Source organism: Apostichopus japonicus, chromosome 4 (assembly GCF_037975245.1).
Source record: "Apostichopus japonicus isolate 1M-3 chromosome 4, ASM3797524v1, whole genome shotgun sequence".
Classification (NCBI taxonomy): Eukaryota; Metazoa; Echinodermata; class Holothuroidea; order Aspidochirotida; family Stichopodidae; genus Apostichopus; species Apostichopus japonicus.
The window spans coordinates 18,254,508-18,277,072 of NC_092564.1; the positions used below are offsets into that span (position 1 = coordinate 18,254,508).

At 37.9% G+C, this 22,565-nt stretch overlaps 1 protein-coding gene across 3 annotated transcripts; it reads left to right on the forward strand.

Annotated features, from left to right (window-relative positions):
• Positions 1-272: 272 nt before the first annotated feature.
• LOC139966689 (cold shock domain-containing protein E1-like) lies at positions 273-21,149 on the forward strand. Of its 3 annotated transcripts, none has more exons than XM_071969969.1 (21): positions 273-421; positions 2,129-2,289; positions 3,426-3,520; positions 3,997-4,036; positions 5,051-5,150; positions 5,850-5,977; positions 6,884-6,928; positions 7,525-7,622; positions 8,219-8,339; positions 8,963-9,049; positions 9,807-10,151; positions 10,848-10,943; positions 11,336-11,380; positions 12,630-12,755; positions 13,474-13,614; positions 15,627-15,799; positions 16,250-16,376; positions 16,814-16,916; positions 17,293-17,474; positions 18,048-18,211; positions 18,465-21,149. In XM_071969969.1, the coding sequence occupies exons 2-21, from the start codon at positions 2,269-2,271 to the stop codon at positions 18,589-18,591; spliced, it is 2,364 nt and encodes a 787-aa protein (XP_071826070.1). In that variant the 5' UTR covers positions 273-421; positions 2,129-2,268; the 3' UTR covers positions 18,592-21,149. The 3 variants fall into 3 exon arrangements, with proteins under 3 accessions (XP_071826070.1, XP_071826071.1, XP_071826069.1); XM_071969970.1 differs by lacking the exon at positions 273-421 and adding an exon at positions 2,785-2,822 and having other exon boundaries at positions 2,099-2,289; XM_071969968.1 differs by lacking the exon at positions 273-421 and having other exon boundaries at positions 2,099-2,289.
• The last annotated feature ends 1,416 nt before the right edge of the window (positions 21,150-22,565 follow it).

The following is a 22,565-nucleotide window of genomic DNA, read 5'->3' on the forward strand; positions in this document are numbered from 1 at the left end:
AATCACCTACAAAAGCAATTATCCACAGGACTGCACCTACTTAATATGCCCTTCTGCCGAAATAACTTCGTACTTCAGCTAATTTTAATTATAATTTTATTTCATGATACTGAATTAAAATTATGAAGTTTATAGTAGGCCTACATCAATGAAGAGACCCGGTGCAAATATGCATTGTAAAAACCACCTTTTATCCCCCTCACTCAGACCCACACTGAGTGCGACCACTGCAGACTAATGACCTCATGAAACGGATCCCCCGAGTTATTTAGGGGCTGAACCATCCTTGGCAACTTCTGCGACAGCTATGACTGCAATTTAGCAACACGGCACAACGTGTGATGGCGAGTGGGTGTTTGAAACACCCATTGTTTAACTAGGCCAGTGGTACGGCTGCCTAGCGAGTGTCACCCTAATAAAGGTTCGTCACAGTTGATTGTGGAACAGAACATTGCCTTAAATGGAAATTATGTCCATAAAGTCTACTTATTAAAACATTCTTCATCATTATCACATTCAAACGGTTCTAGAATATTAATATTGACAAAGGGAAGGACTGCTATCAACGTTCCTGTTTTACCCTGTCAAATCTTCCTGCAGTAGGCCTACTACTAGCATTAGCCTAACTAACTATGCTAATGATAATGCTACAGCTTAGGCCTTGCATCCTCTCTGCTAGCCTGTACACAGGCCTAGTATAACGATAGAAACTAGCATGGCCTAACACAATAGTTACTAGACTAAGGCTAGCTTGAACTAAGCAGTTGCTAGGTTTTTAAAGTCAAACCATTTAATTTGTTAGAACATAGGGAAGACTATACTGCACTTTATCAGACTCAACAAAAACGGATTTAATTGAAAGCATAACTTAGGCCTAGGAGCTAGGCCTAGGCCTACAGTGATTTTTTTCTTTGTGGGGGGGGGGGGGGGTGGAGGGATAATCTTGCATTTTGAAGCACTTTCATTTATGAATTATTTCATCTAGGCTAGCCTATCTAGGCTCCTACTAATAGAATTAACTTATACTGCCTAGGCCCTGTCTACATGGTTAGCCTAGGGGGCCTAGGGCTGCAGTATAGTAAGTACTTAGTAGACTATGTAGGAAGCTGGTCACTTCGCCCTACAACCATTTTGCCCAACTGCCATTTTGCCCAACCTTACCATTTCGCCCAACCATGTTGGTCTTTTCGCCCAAGCAGCATGGTCATTTCGCTCAACCTTGCTGGTCATTTCTACCAACATTGATTAAATATTATACTTCAATATCGGTCAATTTAATAAGGAAACGTTCGGGAATTGTTAACGTTACGGGATACGAACCGAATATTAAGGAAACTTGAAGTCGTAGTTACAGTCGGTATGATGAATCAGTGGTTACATATGTGATTACATATGTGGCTACATTGATACATTGGTTACATTGATTAAATATTATATAATAATAATATAACCCAAAATCAATCAAATTGAACTAGTGAAATAGAAAAAGTGATATTATTCCACACCGATTCCCCTTTGTTTGTATAGTAAAATAACTTCCATTGTATGCGTAACCGCCTAAAGTATGAAAATCCTCCCATAATACCCAAAATAACTGCGTAGACTCCAATCGATATCGATTTACCTAGCACAAAGTAATATAACCCAAAATAAATCAAATTGAACTAGTGAAATAGAAAAAGGGATATTATTCTGACTGAATATGAGTAAAAAATAGGTTGGGCGAAATGACCATGCTGGTTGGGCGAAATGTCCATGCTGGTTGGACGAAATGACCATGCTAGTTGGGCGAAATGGCAGTTGGGCGAAATGGTTGTTGGGCGAAGTGACCAGAAAGCACTATGTAGCCTACGCACTAAGTAGCCTAGTCAATAGGATAACTTTTTCATTGCCTCAAGCAATCTGACTTTAGGCTGTTACAAGTATCTCACCTAATGTAAGGCTATCGATTATTGTGATGAAATCCTATCAATGAACCCACATAGTCTAGGCCTTGTTGTAGCAGCCTATAGAAGTAAACCACAAAACAGCAACAGAGAGATCATCAAAGTTCAGGAAATATACCTCTGATAGGTTTATATAGCCATTATTGACTATAATTTTCACAAAGCACCATTTTGTATTACAGGCATCCAATAACAACTCACTGCAAGTTCACCCATGAGATGCAAACTGCTGCAGATCTTCATACTACAGTCAAACACTTTTCAAGCAACTCCTCAGCCCCATCATTTCAAGTTCAACCCTAAGTGACACTCGTCCATAACTATGTCTGGAACAGCCTGGAAGGTTTGTGTTTTACCATTGATGTCAGTATAGTAATCTTGTTAAGGGGTGGGTAGTAGTCTTGGCACTGTGTACCTGCCCAATATGGCTTTAAACCTGGTTCTGGAACCTTTAATAAGTGGTGTCATGTTCATAAAAGTCAGCTAGGTCACCCTGCTCTGAATGTATTATTCAGTTCAAACACAAATCGACAGTTATCTGAGAAAAGTTAAAAGTTTAAAAAAGTTAAAAGAAATTTTCCCAAATAGATTTATATAGCCTAATAGCCATTTCTGATGAATATTCAACTTTATAAATTTACAAGTTCTGTCAAATGAAGACATGAACCATGCAATTTTACCTATTTTAAAACAAAATAACTGCTTTGATTTAAGAAATGGTTGGATGTTTGTTTATTGTGGGTTTATTCTGAATCCAACCTCCAACCAGTCCTCAAAATTGTAATGATTGCATGTAGTGTTTGGCATAGTGTTTTTGTTATATTTCTTATTGTTACAGTCCAGTGGACCCATTTGGAACAATTTTTTGGCTAGACTGTAAGTCTTTTATGCCACAATTCGAAACACTCATGATTGACAGTACTAAGAGAAGTATGAACATGTCAAGTTTCTAGTAGGATAGAAACTGTTCATACTGTCAGTACAAATGTCTTGAAGCATGATTTGTAAGGACAGTATAGAGTGGTATTTGGCATTTAAGTAAATTGTCCGAACTGGCTGGTCCAGTAGTTCAATCGTTCATTAGTAAATACAGCATGTTTGTTATCAAGTACAACTGGTAGAAGGCAACCTTCAGACAAAATACCCAAAGTTGTACCTTGCATTTATTATAATTATACATGACGCTTAACTACAGTATGTGCCGGCAATTACTTTGTGTAAACTAAATTGACGCATAGGAAACTTTATATTGATAGAGATGTGGAAAATTATATCCAGAGAACCTTGACCTTAAATTAATTCTGGATTATCCAGTGTCTACTGTGTTATGTTCTGATTGTAGAATGTGAAAAAATGCTCAGCATATGTCAAAGTTAACACAAAATTTTGTCAAATTTCTCTGTCAAATAATTATTTTAATTTGGTAATAGATTATACTATCTATACAAACTCACTTATATTCTATTTTTATTTTAATAGAGATTATCATCTTCTGAGACCGTCAGTCTTGCCAATCCTATTCCCAACGCCACCTTGCAGCGATCACATAGTCTTCCCCATGTTGAGCAGACCGGGTGAGGAGTTTGAGAAATTTTACCATTTTTTTCTTGTAGAAAATGGTGCATCCAATTATCACTTATTGAAATATACAAAGACCATTATTTCCGCCGTCATTAAGAGATTAATTAAATGTAGGTTAAGAAGATTGAAAAAGACAATTTTGAAAGAGAAACTACATTGATGGCCTAGCCTGTAGATTAAAAAAAAAAGAAGAAGATTAAGTATTGGTGTTTATTCAACAATACCAAGCCTTGTGCCTAACTTCCCTTGGTATCCTTTGCCTTTGAGGAAATCAGAATTAGACAGCTCTTAGTTATTTAGGACATTTTGTGATTTAGAGTGCCTGTATTGTGCGGTCCAGTGTACCATTGTTTCTATCTCATTAAGCAGTATGAACATACGACAGTACATCTCCATTACATAAATGTTGAAGTTAACCCAGTTGTCACTGAAAGTTTGTTAAAATATATGGCATTTTGTATGCTTTCAGGCCATCTATGAGAGAGACCGGATCAGTGGAAAAGCTCCTGGTGAGTACAGTAGCATGTCGTATTGAAAGTGAGGGGAAAAAATGAAACATGTTTGTAATCAATTTATTATCAGTCAAAACTTATGTCACAAAAACTTGGCTCAATATATATAGTCTGGGCTATATTTTTGAAAAAAAAAGAAAAGAAAAAAGAAACATATATTTGGCTATGTATGAATATAATTAAAAAGAAATACTACAGATTGCAATGGTCAACTATGTTGGTTGAAATGTGATGGTCACCATTTTAACATGTTTACTGTTATTTATGGTCAGTCCATGATTTGTATGTCAAACAATACATTTACAGTTCTTACTGCAAGATCTGTTGAAAAATGTTTATTGAAGTCATAAGCATGTCGACTAGATATTCTTTGATCATTGAAAACACTTTTTCATTTACTTTTTTGTACTTCTCTCCCATTACATGGAGCAACTTGGTAAACCCTTTCAGAACCGCAAAACCTTTCATTCCAATCCCCCTGCATTGATAGAAACTGCTCATGTTACATCATCGAAACCACAATGCATATTTGCGTTCTGATTCTTTTACTTTTTGCACTTCTCTTCCATAACATGGACCAACTTGGTAAACCGTTCAGAACCGCAAATCTTTCATTCCGATCCCCCTGCATTGATAGAAACTGCTCATATTACATCATCGGAACCACAATGCATATTTGCGTTCTGGTTTTTTACTTTTTGCACTTCTCTACTATTACATGGAGCAACTTGGTAAACCATTCATATCTGCAAATCTTTCATTCCGATCCCCCTGCATTGATAACCTCCCACACAGTTCCAATGACTCCATATATATTTTGTCCTGTCTCACTTCACCCCATTTTGAGCCTCTAATTGTCGCCCGGAGTCTCAATTCCCTTCCTGCTCGGGATTGTATAGTTCATCGACTTTATCAACCTGAAAGATAATAAATTTAATGAATACATAAATTATTTGCTGTTTTTTTTTCTTCTTTTTTTTCTTTTCTTTTACATGAACCGTGATGTTTCAGGCATCGTATGGATTCGTCCGGTGCGCGGATCGAGATGTCCGATTGTTTTTTCACTACAGTCAGTTTACAGGCAACGCAGCATCGGATCTTCGCGTCGGAGGTTCGTCCATTTTTATTCTCTTGCAAATGTTGGACGGTCACGGCCCAAAGTATGATGTGAACGTACTGTTGGCAGCGACAGAGTTGTTTCCCGAACCGGTTCAGGAAACGGGGAGGCTGCAGACAGTAGGCGTATTCAATGCTAGAAAAGAAAAGCTCCCCCACAAAACAATTGATGAATTCTCAAAATGACTTTTTTCTTTAATGCTTGTAGGTAGAGACAGAAGGATTTTACAAACTGGAGAGAGGAAACATAGAGGCTGTAGAGTGTAACAAATTCAATGGAATGTGAAAATTCCCCCTTCCCCTTTCCCTCTTCCCCCGCCCCAAAAAATGACAATTGATGAATGTGCCCAAAGATTGAATTTTTATAGTTTCCTCTTGTAGTAGTATAATGCTGTAGCAGTCATTTCAAATGATAAAATTGGCAAATTTGTTTGCATCTTCACCATGAAATATGAACATAATTTTGGAAAGAAACTATTCATCTTCTTGGAATGCATAAACCATAGCCTGTACTAATCTGAAGGGTGTAATGTCAGTTCTGCATAATTTGATAGCTAGCACTGAATTTCCTGTTGCCAGTATGCAAAGCATACATATCATCTGTAGGTGAACAGTGATTATTTGTACAAAGAGCCAAAACATTTGCTTTTTTATATATCATTCAAATATGTCCATTTTTTTTTTCATTTTCCAGATTTTGTTGAATTTGAAATGGTAACTGACAGAAAAACTGGTAAACCTGTCGCTAGTAAACTTTACAAAGTAGTTACAGGACTAAATGATATGGTAGAGGAACCAGTGGAAGGAATCGTAGTGAAAGAGGTAAGGGAAGGAAAGAAACAACTTTTTTGCCTTCTTATCACTTGACGTTAAAATAAATATTTCTCGGTCAGTCGGTGAGAATTTATATTGTCGAGACCAGAGCTAGGTCCCCGAGTCCAGTGTGTTGTAAGAAAACATAAAGTATCGTGGCTGCTACTGACGTGAAATCGTAAAACTATCTTTGGGAATGTTTCTGAATTTTTCGGTGCAATTTGACCCACCCATCAACGACCCTTCCCCAACACATATACTTAATGAATGCAAAGTTCGGTTGTTATTATGTTAGTATCCTAGGTTGTAAAAGATCACACAATTTTCACATTTGTCTGAAAAATCCTTGTCCAAAAGTAGTCCCCAACACCTTACTAATATCTGCCATTCAAGCAAGCTTCTTTTGATTTTGTCATACATATTTTGATTCCTGTTGTAAAGGAAAGTACTACAGAAGTACTCAGACTTTGATGGAATTTACCAGAGAGTGTCTCAGTATTTTTTGTTGTTGTACTTTTTATGAAAAACATCAAAAAAATGACTTGCTGTAATTTATTTACATAAATAACCTAGTATTGTTTGTGACATGTGTTTAATTTGACAAAGTGCCCATTAGACCATTTTTCCTTTTTCCTCTTTTCTGTGTTAACTCGTCCATTATACCGATGTATTTCACTTATATATCTTGAATAGTGTTTTAGAGTACGTAGACAGCTATCGGCAATAAAGTGGGAAGATTTGTGTCGACCACTATCAGGCATCGCATGCCTTCTTCAGAAGTGTCTCGTTTGCTTTCCAACTTGCTTCCCCGAATTTGCCGAACAAGTTCCTCTTGAGTTCATCTTTAAATTGATTAGTTGCTAACTAACATATAATCACAAAGATTTCTTTCCTTTTTGTTTTTTCTTGCTGTAGATCTCTGAGATAGGACCTGGACAACTTTCTTACGAACTGAGCGGAGTAAGTCTTTCAATTTTAGATCTTTTGGTTAGCAGTGTCAAGCTTTAATAGATGCATAAAATACAGAGAAACACCGTCAACTTTATAGTTTTTTTAATTTAAAAGAAAAAGAAGTTATGTCATGAAGAGATAGTCACTATTTTCCAACCGATTTCAAGTAGCTTTAATTGTTAGTAATAGGAAAAACTATCCGGGCAGCAGAATTTGTCAGAAGTGTATAGAAGTACAGAATACCTGCTTGTTGAACAAATCTAAGGGAAAGCAAACAAATTCGATTCCCATTTCATTTTTATAAAGATGAAAAAAAAAAATTGCTTTGGCAAAATAACCTAGATAGAAGCTGTCCGCTCACGCACACACTCACCCACACACACACAGATGCAGTAATGAGTTACCAAAGCCTCATATAGTTAAGTCTACCTCAGCAGCGATCCCATCTCATCTCCCTACTCATGTCATAAATTCATCTCCTCGTAAACCCTACACCTTTCCGAGTATTCTCTGCAGTGGATTATCGTGTCTTATTTGAATTTGTGAATGTTGATTAAAGTGATCGCTGTCTGTTACACGTGCCAGCCTTTTTTTAACCTCCCCAGGAGAGTTTCTTCCTGACATTTTACGAGAGGGACATGGAAGGAGAAGCCAAACTCCAGAAGGATGATGTGGTCTCCTTCATAGTCGCCACAGATCAGAGGTATTTTAAGTTTTTTTAAATTTTACCCGTTCATGTCATGTTACTCTCTTGGAAATTGAAATGCTAACTTGTGGGGGGTTCAGTTTACATCCAGAGGACATTTTCGCAATGTCGGTAGTTAAGTTTTTATATATTTAGACCATTTCACAGCACTTCCGTTCGAAGAAGGGAAGGAAAAAAAACTAGTTAGTTTCTGGTGAACAGGGTTTTAAGCAAGGTGATTTTTTATTTGGGCTCATGAAAGCTATTTTTAGCAAGCAAATGTTGATTTACAATACTTTCTCCTGATTGAACTATATATTTCGGGCTCATGAAAGCTATTTTAAGCAAGCAAATGTTGATTTACAATACTTTGTCAGGATTGGGGGGGGTGGGGGATGAGGGGGGTGAGCTGTCTCTTCTTTTAATACGTTAATTTAGCATTGTTTTTTTGTTCATGTTGGGGCGGGGTGGGGAGGGAACTGAGGATGTCCAATCTTTGTCAGTTTCTCACTTGGGGTTTGATTGGTCTGTAAAGATGCTTCTTGTTATTCATGCCCATACTAACCTACTGGTCAAGTTTACATTTTCTCTCTCTATCCCCCTCTGCTTTACAGCAATCGCACCGTGAGGGCGAAAAGAATCAAAGTAATGAAACCAGTGGTGAAGCATCGCGGTGTGGTGAGTTCAATGAAGGAATCCTTCGGCTTCATAGAACGCGACGATGTCACCAAAGAGGTACAGTAGGACAGTTTCTCAAAATTACAGTAACATAGCTGAAGTTATTTGAATCATCATCTTGCTTTTTGATTCCTATTCAATCAGTATTACCCCTGCCCAGGAGGCTTTAATTAGTAATACTTATGTAAAACAAAAGGCCTGTTTTCACTTCATATTTGTTTTTGCTTTTGAGGGAGTGGCACTTTGTCCCGCAAATCTGGCAAGGCAAGAGTTTGTCAATAAGGCCTTTTGAAACAACATTGTCCAATAAATCAATTATGCATGCTCATTAATGCCATAGGCTTTAGTACCCCACTGGCCATTGTTGGTAGATAGAGAGTTTGGTTCCCTTTGGACCTCTGCTATGGTAAAGAGGAAACCATTTCTTTTCAGTCTTAACTTGAAACAACCAATTGGAAGTGGATACTTAGTGGTAAAGATGATTTCTCTAATGGTTGAGAATTTGAGACAGATAAGGAAACATGACACAAATTCCACACGGGGGGGGGGCGGGGAAGGGAAGGGGGAAGGGGTGTTGCCTGATGTAACATATACTTTGTATCTCTGTAAACATTTCGAGAGTTTTATAAACATTTTCCTTGAGTACATTTCATCATAACCCCCTTTTTATTTCCTTGCAGATATTTTTCCATTTTAGCGAGTTTCAAGGCAATGCCAGCGATCTTTGTCTGGGAAGTGAAGTAGAATTTATCATCGGAAACAGAAATGTGAGTTTTTGAGCTTTGATTACGGCAGCATTTGTATTACATAGAGTAAAACCATTGTCATGTGAACACCACACTTGACCTTGGTGCTGCCACAGTGAAGTAATGTGGCTTGAAGGTGAACCTAAGTTGACCGTAGAAAGTGGGAGCAATTGTACAACCGAATAAGAGATCTTCTCCTCAATATGTGGATGACGCTTGAACGAATAAAAGTTAGTGTTGGAAAGTACCTTTGAGATATGACTTCAAATCTGTTATTGAAAAAAGGTTATTGAGATGAATTGGTTGGGTTTTTCTGTATTATCTTATTGTTAGATAATTCAATACTTACATACAACAAACAAAACAAAAGTCCTTTCAGAATTTAGTATTTTCAAAATGCCATGACTTTGTGACAGATTGTTTCGACACAATAGTACTCAAAAGTATCGGAGGGTGAAGAATCAGTTATATTGCGTTTATAATGGAATGCAAATACTTCCTGGGAGATTTTCTATGTTTTATTATAGTTAAATCAGTCTGGTTGGTATGGTACCAAATAACTGCCACTTATGTAATAACCCCAACAAATTTCTTTACTATTATATATTACTATTTACTACAAAGGATAAACTGTCATTCAATCACTGACTTAAGAAGAAAAAGTTGTGGAAGGCTGTCCATTTGTATCTTTTAAGCCAATAGTTTTATAATCATTGCAGGGCAAATCATATGGCTATATGTGTATGTAAAGCTTTCCCCTCTGTTTGGTCTTCCCCAGGATAAACACGTGGGCATAGAGATCACACTGCTACCGCAGGGAACGGTCGTATTCGAGGACGTCAACGCAGGGACCTTCACGGGCAGAATTGTCAAGGCCTCGTTTCGATCTTCGTCTCGCAGAAGTCTGGAGCCTACCCCCGGCAAACTCTACATGGAGAGCGGTGACGGTACGAAGCAAGAACTTCAGTACAGAGATAAGGATCTGTTAAGAAATCACACCTTCTGGGTCGACGACATTGTCCTCTTCAACGTCGTCACGGATCGACGGAACCACACGCAGAGGGCGACCAACATCATGCTCGACGACTCCAGCTTCACCGAGAACAACGAACAGAGAGAAACGGTCAGTCTTCTAAGTTGTTTGTTGGCTAAGTTCGTAAGTACGTGACCTAAGCTTGGCCCGATACGAAACATTTCAATCTGTCGTGAGTTTGATTTCCCCGAGGTCGTTATAAAAAGTGTATTTCGAATGGTTTCTCTAGCTGTTGACTTGAAGTATTCATGTTTTAAAGATGGTTACACACTTACCAGCTAAATCTGTTTTCACTCTTTTGCCTGATGGACGGTTAAACCCCTCAGAAGACCCCCCTCAGTCTTTCTGCCTTTACGATAATGTTATCATCTTTGATTCATTATGGAATTATTTGCTGCGCAACTTTTTGCGGTTAACTTTGAAAACCTATCTCTACCGTCTTGAAGTTTGCATGTTGTACATGTCAGTTAATATTGTGTTATATATTTTCTCAAAAGTACCTTCTTGTTTGGTTAGGAAAATGCATGTGGATAAGTAGAAGTGCTATGGAATGGTTAAAGGGTGTGAAGACTCGTGCACAAAGAAAAGTCTCATGCCGGTAATCTGACCTAGTTTAGAATGAGGTGTAACAGAAGTGTAAGACACCACCATCGATCCCAGAAAATACACACACAGCTTGCTACCGTCGGTACTTAGACACTAGTGTACAAACAATACATATAGCTACGGTCAATACCGGATCTTTCAAGTGTAAATGTTCTTTTTGTTTTCCTTCTCTGGTTTTAGGGCACCGTAGCTGCCGTGAAAGAAGGCTTTGGATTTATCAAGTGCGCTGACAGGGAAGCCAGAATGTTTTTTCATTTCAGTGAATTATTGGATGAGGTAAGTAGCATCACGACTTAAAACATATATGAAATTCACAAAGTTGGGCGTTTGTGGAATTCTTCAAAACGAGTGCCAGTACCACTCCGTGTTGTCGTACTCTCATGTTATGCTTCAAGGTACCCTTAGTTACAACATAACAGTTCCACACTATGATCAACAGAAGACGATTTTTATGCAGCTTCTCTTGCCCAATGACAAGTTGTTTGAACTAAGATCTGAAATTAATATATAGAAGGAGGGAAAAATTGTCCCAATTTGGTGAAGTTGGGAAGAAGTATCCTTGCTGTTACTGTATATAAATTGACAAGTTACTGTATATAATTAATGTGACTGTATATAATTGACAAGTTTGACAAAAATGCATTGTTTTCTTCTTCAATTTTCCTTAGGGGGATGTTCATATTTCTGATGAAGTAGAATTTACAGTAGTTCAGGTAAGGCCAGCATTCATTTGTTCCAAATTGAGATGTTTCTTTGCCACAAATCAGTTGCCGTCTCCTACCCAAATGTGGCACTCGACAAAAGGATAGATGTAAGGTCCATTGGCTATGTAGTAGGAGAGTCCAACTTTACCTCATTCTTAACATAGCCGTTACACATGGACTACACTACATTCTACCGTTGTATTGAAAACATTTCAGACAAGCCCATTCGAAGTTAGCTATTCCGTAATAAAGGTCAGGTCAGAGGTCGTGCCCTTTGGAAACAAGATACATCCATTCTTCCGGTTCCTTCTTCAATACTCCCATATGTAGAAAATTTATGTTGATTCAACCTAGCATAATTTGCTCATAGCCCCCTTGGCTTAAATTGCCATCAAAATAATAGCCTTAATGAACATCTTATATTTGTAAGGTTTTCTTTTTTTTTTAATTAGATAATGGTGAATATTTTCCTGCATATGCTCCATACAGTTCATGAACTGTGAATTAGTGGGAAGTGTCCCTATGTTTATAAAGGTTTAGTAATGGAAAAGAATCAACTGCTGAAATAACTACATAGGATATTGAGACTATATCTGGATGGCTTTTGCTTTTGTTCAGGCTCCTCCCCTATGAACATTGGTAGTAACAAAACTTGTAATATCAGTTTAGTTTAGTAGAAAAAAAGGATCAGGAGGGACACTCAAATCCCCATCAAGGACCCTATAGGAGAGAATAAAAAAACTGAAGACACAAACAATCAGACCCAATTACAATGCTTAAAGTGCTTGTCCAAAGCATTCTTAAACCCATTGACACTACTTGCAAGTACAACTTCCTCAGGCAAACCATTCCACTCATTCACAACCCTATTAGCAAAAAAGTTATGCCGATTATTAATCCTACGTTGTGACTTTTGGAGTTTAAGACAATGACCTCTGGTCCAAAAATATTTCAAATGTTTTGGCCTCTGTTGGCTTCATTGGGAAGACTTTGAAGATAAAACTCAGAAATTACACTGCAGGTTATCATCAGTATGAAGACAGTTGCTTCCTTGCTAGTTCCCATGAAAAACTGCCTCTGGTGATGAGATCTTGGCGGAAACATCATTCTATATCTGTCCTTGTTTATAGTGCAAAACCTTGTTGTACTACTGCACATGATCCACTGGGTTGTCTCGTGGCTAGAGGAAACCTCGCATGTGAAATCGTTTCTATGGTTGGTTATCTTTTCTGATCTCAATGCTCTGTTATCATGGCAGGATCCAGCATCCGTTCAAAGAAGCATAGCCATCCGGGTCAAGAAGTTACCGAAAGGCACGGTGATCTTTGAGATAATCGGATCGGAGACGTTCGTCGGCGAAGTGGAGAAAATACCACTCAATATGGTGAGTCTGTAGTCTTTATATTGAAAACAAACTATTGACATAAATGGGGGGGGGCCCTACCAAACGTGGAATGTTGAGTGGAAGAAAAATTTATTTAGTTCTCAGAGATTGCTGACGGAGATAGATTAAGTTATAATAATAATAATAATAATAATATTATTCGATTTTTATATAGCCCTTGTTACCAGCAATAGGTCTCAAAGCGCTTTACAGGTGTTGCATAAACCCCTGGTCAATGATAACCTGCAGAGACAATCCCTCCAGTTGGCTGCAGTTATATACTGCGCCCAATTACAAGTTACCTCACAGTCACAGGTATCCATTTAACCCCTGGCTGGAGAGAGGCAATTGAGCAAAAAGCATCTTGCCCAAGGACAAGTTATTTTCCAGCCATTCTGAGCATCAATTCTGAGGACTTGAGGTCTGTGGGTGTAGACTCCGTCCTTATGGTAAGGATTCAGTGCCTTGGGCATAAAAGTTTGCGGAACACTGCTTCACAACTGAACACTGCTGTACAATGCAATTTGAAACGACTGACTTGAACCATTAGAAGTCTCTTGTATGAAATGGCTGACAATGTTGTTAACAGACTGAATATCCTATGAGTATCCGCAATAAGTAAGTTCTTATGTCGGACGAGAGAGCCGTTGGTTTTCTGGTCACTGGATCATTTGGACCATACCTAAGACTTATTCTTCCGGTTCACTTCTCTCTCTAGTGGGGAAGGAGTCCAGGTAGAAATCACAACCGTGAACATGACCTTGGATGTATTATTTATGAGAGAGATGGAGCCAGAGAGACTGTTGCTTTCCATGCCAAAGACACCGACCTTAAAGTCCCTCCAGAAGAAGGGGATGAGGTAGGAATCACTGTTGTATCTAGGGTTTATACCTAAATAAGGGGATGAGGGTAGGAATAACTGTAATTATTGGGTGCATACCCTAAATAAGGGGATGAGGTAGGAATTATTGTTGTATAGGGTTTATACCTAAATAAGGGGATGAGGGTAGGAATCACTGTTGTATCTAGGGTTTATACCCAAATAAGGGGATGAGGTAGGAATTACTGTTTTATAGGGTTTATATCTCAATAAGGGAATGAGGTAGGAACTACTGTTGTATAGGGTTTATACCTAAATAAGGGGATGAGGGTAGGAATCACTGTAATTATTGGGTGCATACCTAAATAAGGGGATGAGGTAGGAATCACTGTTGTATAGGGTTTATACCTAAATAAGGGGATAAGGGTAGGAATTACTGTTGTATAAGGTTTATACCTAAATAAGGGGATGAGGTAAGAATTACTTTTCTATAAGGTTTATACCTAAATAAGGGGATGAGGTAGGAATTACTGTTGTATAAGGTTTATACCTAAATAAGGGGATGAGGTAGGAATTACTGTTGTATAGGGTTTATACCTAAATAATGGGATGAGGTAGGAATTACTGTTGTATAAGGTTTATACCTAAATAAGGGGATGAGGTAGGAACTACTGTTGTATAGGGTTTATACCTAAATAAGGGGATGAGGGTAGGAATCACTGTAATTATTGGGTGCATACCTAAATAAGGGGATGAGGTAGGAATCACTGTTGTATAGGGTTTATACCTAAATAAGGGGATGAGGTAAGAATTACTTTTCTATAAGGTTTATACCTAAATAAGGGGATGAGGTAGGAATTACTGTTGTATAAGGTTTATACCTAAATAAGGGGATGAGGTAGGAACTACTGTTGTATAGGGTTTATACCTAAATAAGGGGATGAGGGTAGGAATCACTGTAATTATTGGGTGCATACCTAAATAAGGGGATGAGGTAGGAATCACTGTTGTATAGGGTTTATACCTAAATAAGGGGATAAGGGTAGGAATTACTGTTGTATAAGGTTTATACCTAAATAAGGGGATGAGGTAAGAATTACTTTTCTATAAGGTTTATACCTAAATAAGGGGATGAGGTAGGAATTACTGTTGTATAGGGTTTATACCTAAATAATGGGATGAGGTAGGAATTACTGTTGTATAGGGTTCATACCTTAATAAGGGAATGAGGTAGGAATTACTGTTGTACAGGGTTTATACCTACATATGGGGATAATGGTAGGAATTACTGTAATATTGGGTGCATACCTAAATAAGGGGATGAGGTAGGAATCACTGTTGTATAGGGTTTATACCTAAATAAGGGGATGAGGTACAAATTACTGTAATAGTTAGTGTACATAAATAAAGGGATGAGGTACGAATTACTGTCATATAGTGTTTATACTTACAGATTGTTTTAAAAGCCAGGCTGTGGATGCAAATGTCATCAGTATTCCTCCTAAATACGCTGACAAATCAAATTATGGTCACCCATGTTCAGATTTAATGCAGCATATGGACATGTCAGGGTTATAATTTAGTACAATGAGTCAGCATTAGTTTGAGCATTTAGAAGATACTGGAAGTACTTTGTCACTTTATTTTGATAACTTTTAATAATATACAAGTTTATGTAAAATTTGGAGGCATACTGAAACCAGTGGTTGACAGCAGAATTCATTAAAAGATACAAAAATTCTTGCAGGAAAATAATGCTAACTAATAGCAGGGCTTTGGGGTGGAGGGGGGGGAGGGGTGAAGGGAATGAAACCTTGATGTCCTCATTAATATACCACATCAGTTCTTAATTAAAACTGAGATCAGCTTTGCAATTAGGTCTGTTGTACTCCACGGACACGTGGTTAGAAAATATCCCGGTGAAAACTTTGGTCTTGCTTGTATGTAACGTGACTGAATTACTGGACAAGCCACTACCATTACCAAGGACAATTAGGCAGAAGAGAACGGTGGTTGAATGATGTACTAAGTTTGCTATCATGTCTCTGCAGGTTTCATTCAACATCGCAGAAATCAAACGAGACAAGACCTCGATGGCTGTGAATATTTCCGTCCTCGATAGAACCTTCGATCCATCCAAGAGAGGTTACGTGGCGGTGCTGAAAGAGAGTTTTGGATTCTTGGAAACTGAAGAACACGACAGGGAAGTGTTTTTTCATTATAGGTGAGTCAGATATGGTAGCTTTGTGTCTGCACCGAGTACCCGGGTACCTATATGGCTCTCGTGGTTGGGTACCCGGTTCTGAATTTACTACCGGGTACAAATGCTAGTTTAGGTGGTGGTGGTGGTGGGTGGATTAGGCAGGCAATGTCAAGTATCTGTGGAAGTTTTTGAAGTCACTTTCTGGTGAAGTGGGTCTGAAAGCCTCTTTCTGTGTTAGTGTCTGGTGAACAATCTATGCGTAGAAATACGCCCAGTCCGCGAGGGAAGTTACTCACTGGAAATGAGATTTTTGTTGTTATTGACTGCAAGAACAGAAGAGAAAGTTTTCAATTGTATCTGCCACTTTGAGTATGTGAAGAAATGGGGTAAGGCAGGAGGTTTAAGCTTGGCCAATTTATCCTGGTCACTTGAATCAGATTACACAGATATTGTCTCGTTTCTTCCTGCCAGTCAATTCGACGGTGAAGTCAACGCTCTTTGCGTCGGCGATGAAGTCGAGTTCTCGTTGGCCCGCAAGGGGTCCAAAGCCAGCGCAGAAAGAGTCAAGCTCATTCCGAAAGGAACCATTCCTGCAGAGGTAAGACACGTGTAGTAACGATGCCAAAGATTGGCACCGCACCCCCGAATCTGCAGTTAGCGAACGTGCTGTGGATTGGGGCCGTCCGCTGCGAAAACCTGGGTTGAGAACCTGCTATGCTAACAGTGTACCTCTTGCCTATATAGTTGATCGGCCGGACTCTCATTTCATAAAACGAAGTAACCGCTTCGATTATCATCTTTCTTCCTCCTTGCAGCATTTTTCAATTTTATCTTGACTTTAGCTCTTCCAAGTGAGGCTTTGTTTTAGTCCTCTGTTCTGTTACAAATCATACACACTGTAAATATTCTCTTGCATTAAATTTCTCTCAGTTGGTCTCCTTTACTGTTGTATTCATAGTATTATATTAGTGTGGTCACTTGTTTTGATACATACAAAATAACCTTTGCGTATCAAAAATCTCAAATCTGCTGCAGAAAATACAGCCGGGGCTACTGAAGGGAAAAGTGTTGCGTCCTTTGAGATGCATCGACCCTCAACAAGCCGAGTACACTGGCCTCATTCAGGAGATATCAGAAGGTATGCAGGAACCCACATTTGCTTTTCATCACAAATTATTGTTCATAATTAAGGCTTAAATGATCCTGTCCCAATTTTTATTTTTTTTATTTTTTAGTGTTAGATTATTCATTATGATCAATCTTCACAAGCATCTTTGATTCCTTGCTGTAGAAAAATTGAAAGCAAAATACCTAAGCAATGGTGATGGCATGTTGTGAGTGCAAGTGTGTAATACCTTGGGTTGTATACATGATAACTCATATAAAGTACATGGTGGTTGAACTTACTACTCGTTGTGTGGGTTCAACATTTAGGATTAGCAGGTTGGGGAGATGGCTAGGTAATGATTTGCTGTTTCTGTTCATTCTCCCCTTTCATCGTCTGTGGCCCCTAGATGGCAGCGATGGAAGTAGCTATCCGTACTGCATACTCAGTCTCGCCGATAAGCACGAGTTCCTTCAAAAGCACGACGACGTTTGCTTTCAACTTGCCACATCGGGGAAGAAAGTCTGGGCCTGGAAGGTAGCCGGCCAGAGGAAATTTGCACGTGCCAAAGTTAGCTCTGTGAAAGGACAGGTAAAATAAGAACAAATAAAAGCAGAGAAAACCACTCAGATGGCGATAAATTGTATTTTGGAAGTAGCACTTCATTTTTGTGCATCAAATTTTATCCTTGGGAAAGATTTAAAACTTTCACAGGGAATAAATCACTGTTAACGTTTTTGTATATCATTTTTTGAAGGCTGACTCTTTGCCTCTTATTAAATACTATGGTTCGTATGTACAAAAAACTACATCTCTGCATCTTGTTTAAAAATTTGACCATTTTGCCATATAGCATTCTGCGATGTCATACGCGTTAAATTAATCCTTGATTTTGTGAAAGTAGCTGCCCTCTGTTCCTGTTGCTATTCAATTTGTATTTTGTACTTGATCTGAAAATTTGATTGGATAGAGTAGAGTCTTATCTACAATCATAACAATGGATATTAGTTAATACCACTAGGTACATCATTAATATCAAAAGTACGGAAGTTCTTTCGTATACCCTCACGAAGAAAAATTAATAACATACATGCTATTTACATATATGTATTATAGAATTATTTCAAGGTGTGAAGATTACATGTTCCTCCTCTGTGTCTACAGTTTGGGTTCATCGACTACGACATTGGAGAAGGCAAGAAGCTGTTCTTTCACGTCAGTGAAGTTGTCGACGGGGTGGAGATCGCACCGGGTCACGAGGTCGAGTTTGTCATCGTGCAGAACCAAAAGAACGGGCGTTACAGTGCGGTCAACGTCCGAAGGCTCACGTGAGTGGTTTTAGATAAACTCATTTTCTAATAGATATCTTGGCCAGGCTTTTATTCATTAGCTTAAATCCAGGTAGTTGCGTTTTCACTTGTAAACATTACATAAACTAATTAGATGAACCTTAACTTACCAGATACCAAGAATAATATTATCACCTTGTCAGCAGTTGGGGCAATTCTCTCAAAAGCTAATACCTACTCGATACTCCTCCCTGCACCAATTAAAATCAGTATCTTGTTGTCTGTCCACCAGAGAATCTCAAAGGCCCCAGCGACTCAGCCGTCTGAAATCCGTCCAGGGAAGCATTGGACCCAAGTTGGTTATTCTCCGGCAACCCCGAGGACCAGACGGCACCAAGGGCTTTGCCTTGCAACGATAAAGTGCCGGCCTGGCGTTCGGCCGAACGGGTAAATATCGGACCGTTGAGCGTGTTCAAAGGCTGCCGTCGATGGGAGAATACTTGGGTTAACGCAGAGTTCTATATCAGTTTATGAGAAGCTCATTTTTGTATGTCTAGATCAGGGATACCTTATAAATTAAGTTGCCAAATCTTGTACTAACAAAAATCACACTGTGAGATGTTTTTCTTTTTGAACATCATTTTGTGTCTTCACGACCAGCTTGTCTTTCTGTGAGTACGTTTTTCCTTCTATTTTTTGTTCCATTCTCTCGAGCAGAGCCTAAATTTTAGCTTATAGATGCACAAATGAAAGAAAGGTGGGGAGGGACAGGGGAGGGGAGGGAGAGGGAAGGGAGAGGGGAGGGAGAGTGGAGGGGGAGGGTGGGATTGATGAGTGCAAGTTTGTTTATGTAATTAAGCACTTATTTACGGGATATTTACTATGTTGTTTGGTAGAGATGAAGAGAGGCATGTATTTGAGTGAAACAATCATTCATGACCGATGTAGACATTTTGAAGGAGGGGAGGAAAGGGGGGTGTGTGGGGTGGAGGGAGGTGAAGTCTCGCAAAGATGAGGCTAGGGAAAGGAGGGACTATGAGAAGGTTTAACAGCGAATGCCACATCATGGTTCTGACTGGACATCTTCACAAGTAACCAGAACACCATTGATTACAGTATGCTAGGGAGTATTTAAATGTGTTAGCTTAAGACTGTGATCTTTTGCAGATTGCTGAAGAATTTTTTTTTTTTTGTGTGACCTCAAATTTAATGGATTCAACTGATGAGAATGAGTAAGACTAGAAAAGGAGATATTTATTATTATTAATATTATTAATAGTATTATTATTACAGAACTGTTCTCATTACCTCTAAGCTCTAGATGTATCTTACTACAGACCTTGACTTCTTTGGAAAGATTGAACATAATATTAGTTTTGTTCTGATGTTCCTTGCACTACAAAATATTACTGATGACTGCTGACAAACTTGTGCTCAATTTTTTCAACCCCATTTTTTTTTCATTTTTTGTCTCATATTCACCTTGGTTTTGAGGTATTTCTTTGAAAAAGACAGAACCACGCGGTACTTCACGATTGACAGTTTGTTTTCTGTTACCGTTCTTCTGTCACAAACACATAGTTGATGAAAAACGGCTTAGTTTTTTGTTGACCACCCCCTCTCCCCCCCCGCCCCCCACAAAAAAAAAGAAGGAAGCTTTTCATTTATGTTTCACTCATTTTAATTGATATATTTTACATCCAACTATTCAGTCTTTCATATGCTGTCTACTGTCGATAATTACATATTCAAGAACAAAAAATCTCACTTTAGTCCTTCTCATTGTGAGAGATTTTATGAGTGACTTAATATCTTGCAACAGTCAATGCACATTATGCATGTCAGAAATGATACAAAATTATTTTGCACTCCGTTTTACATCTTGTACATTTGTGAAATTCCGACAATCATCGTACACGAAGACTTAAAATTTGGTGATGAAAAATTAAATTATTCATATTTTTGGGGGTTTGTATATAAGTATTCAACTGTTGTCCGTTAACATCTTACTTTTGAAATACGTAAATGAATATTTCTTTTGTAAAAGTTCTATGCAATTTTCAGGGTAAGGTATTCTGTATGAACAATAAATGTTCTGTGGACTACATCAATGTGAGAATACAATGGAATTTGCATTGTTAGTATTATAGTGATATGAAGAAGGGAAAAAAAAAAAAAAAACTAAAAAAAAATTGTTCTTTTGAAATTTATTACAAAAGATCCATTGGTAGTGTTATCAGTGATGTGTGTATCGTTTGGGAAGTGACATAGTAATATATTAAACATTCATGAAACTGGGTTGGAGTTACAGTTATAAAACAGGCAAACTATTTTTGTTAAGTTTCATGGAGAGAATCCCAACTGCATGTGTTTTTAAAAGTATACAAATGTGCTGCCACATTACCCTACAGGTAAATGTGCATGTAACCCATAACTGGTTTAATATGAAGTGGTGGACTTAACCTGGTGCCATTTTTTTAATCAAAAAAAGAAATTGAAAAACCTTGTTACCAAAAATACTTGTATTTTTGTGGGATATTTTTTTCTTTTTTTTTGGAAATAAAATTATGTCTCCATGTGTGTGTGCACTTTTTAAATTTTTTTGGTGCTATAAATAATTCATTCTTAATAGGTGTCATGAAAGATCCCGATCTCTACAATTAGGAAAATCAAGAGCACTTTCGAGTTGATTGCCATAAGTTTATGAATATCATAAGTGTCAGAATGTTGTCATAACTCTATGAATATGCAGGTTTATTCAACAGATTGCCAGCATAAGTACCAAAGAAAGCCAAGCTTTCAAAATGTTATTTTTTCTTTTCCTTTATTTACGTTCGAGTTTGTCTAGTGGTTTTATGTACGTTAATTTAAACGATAGGTAATGATGTTTTGTTTACTCTAGTAACTTTACGCAACCTTTTAAGATGGTGTAAACGGTAAGGAACGAACCCATGAGAAGAATACAAAGCTGATCCCACACGCTATTGTCTTCAATTATTTGTCGTCTATTTGGAACCCCTTCTTGCATATATTAGCCAGACTTTCAGATTTGTAAGTCACTTTTAAGAAAAGAGGCTGGGGAGGGAGAAGGTTGGCCCTCTTTGACAGTAATGATGAAAAGGTTGCCAGACAACTACCCCCGAAGACAAATACCCCCAAGGGTAGGTACCCCCAAGACGATTACCCCTGGACAAGTACCCACAAGGACAATTACCCCCACCCCCTGGCAATTACCTCCGGGAAAACTCCACCCGCGCAAATTCATTGGCACAGATACCTCACCCAGGTTACTACCCCAACTGAACCAGAATACACCCCAGTCCCCCCCCCCCCCCTATAGTTAACGGCATATGTCCAGGAGGATATTAGTCCGGGGGTATTTATCTGGGAGGTAATTGTCTAGGGGGTATTTGTCTGAGGAGGTAGTTGTCCGGGTGGGTAGTTGTCCTGGGGGGTAATTGTCCGGTGAGTAATCGTCCGGGCGGTTATTGACTGGGGGGTAATCGTCCGGGGGTATTTGTCCGGTCACAGATGTAAAAGAGAGAATATATAAGATGATGGGAGACATTCAATACATGGTTTACCTTTTGTTAAATGTTAAAGTTTGTATTTAAGGACTTGCTCTCGACATCAAATAGCATTATGACCTCTACAAATATAATTAGTTTCTTTTATTAAAGTATTCGGGTCTACACACCTGCAAGTATGAAGTTAATCCACCTTTATAGTAACTTATACACATTACAAGCCAAAGTATCAAGTGCAAACACGCACAAATCGTTGCACAGATTTGGATTCAACAAGGAAGAAAACACAGGAAAACAAAAAAGTAGAGAGGACTAAATGTGTGGAATTGGTTAGTTTAATCTGTCTATACAATATCAAGGTGTTTATAGTTAGCATCAGCCACAAATTCACTTTACCTACTCCCATGTCTATAGCCATGAGAATACCAAACTAATATAAATATACACATACATAAATAATATTGTCACATCCTACAGACCACTCCACCCCAAACTGATTTTAAGCCCAAAAAATATATATATATATCGATTTCAATTTAATATATATATAAATATGTACATATATATATATATATATATATATACCTGTATATATATATATATATATATATATACCTGTATATATATATATATGTATATATATATATATATATATATACCTGTATATATATATATATATATATACCTGTATATATATATATATATATATATATATATATACCGTTATATATGTATATATATATATATATATATATATATACCTGTATATATATATATATATATATATACCTGTATATATATATATATATATATATACCTGTATATATATATATATATATATATATATATATATATATACCGTTATA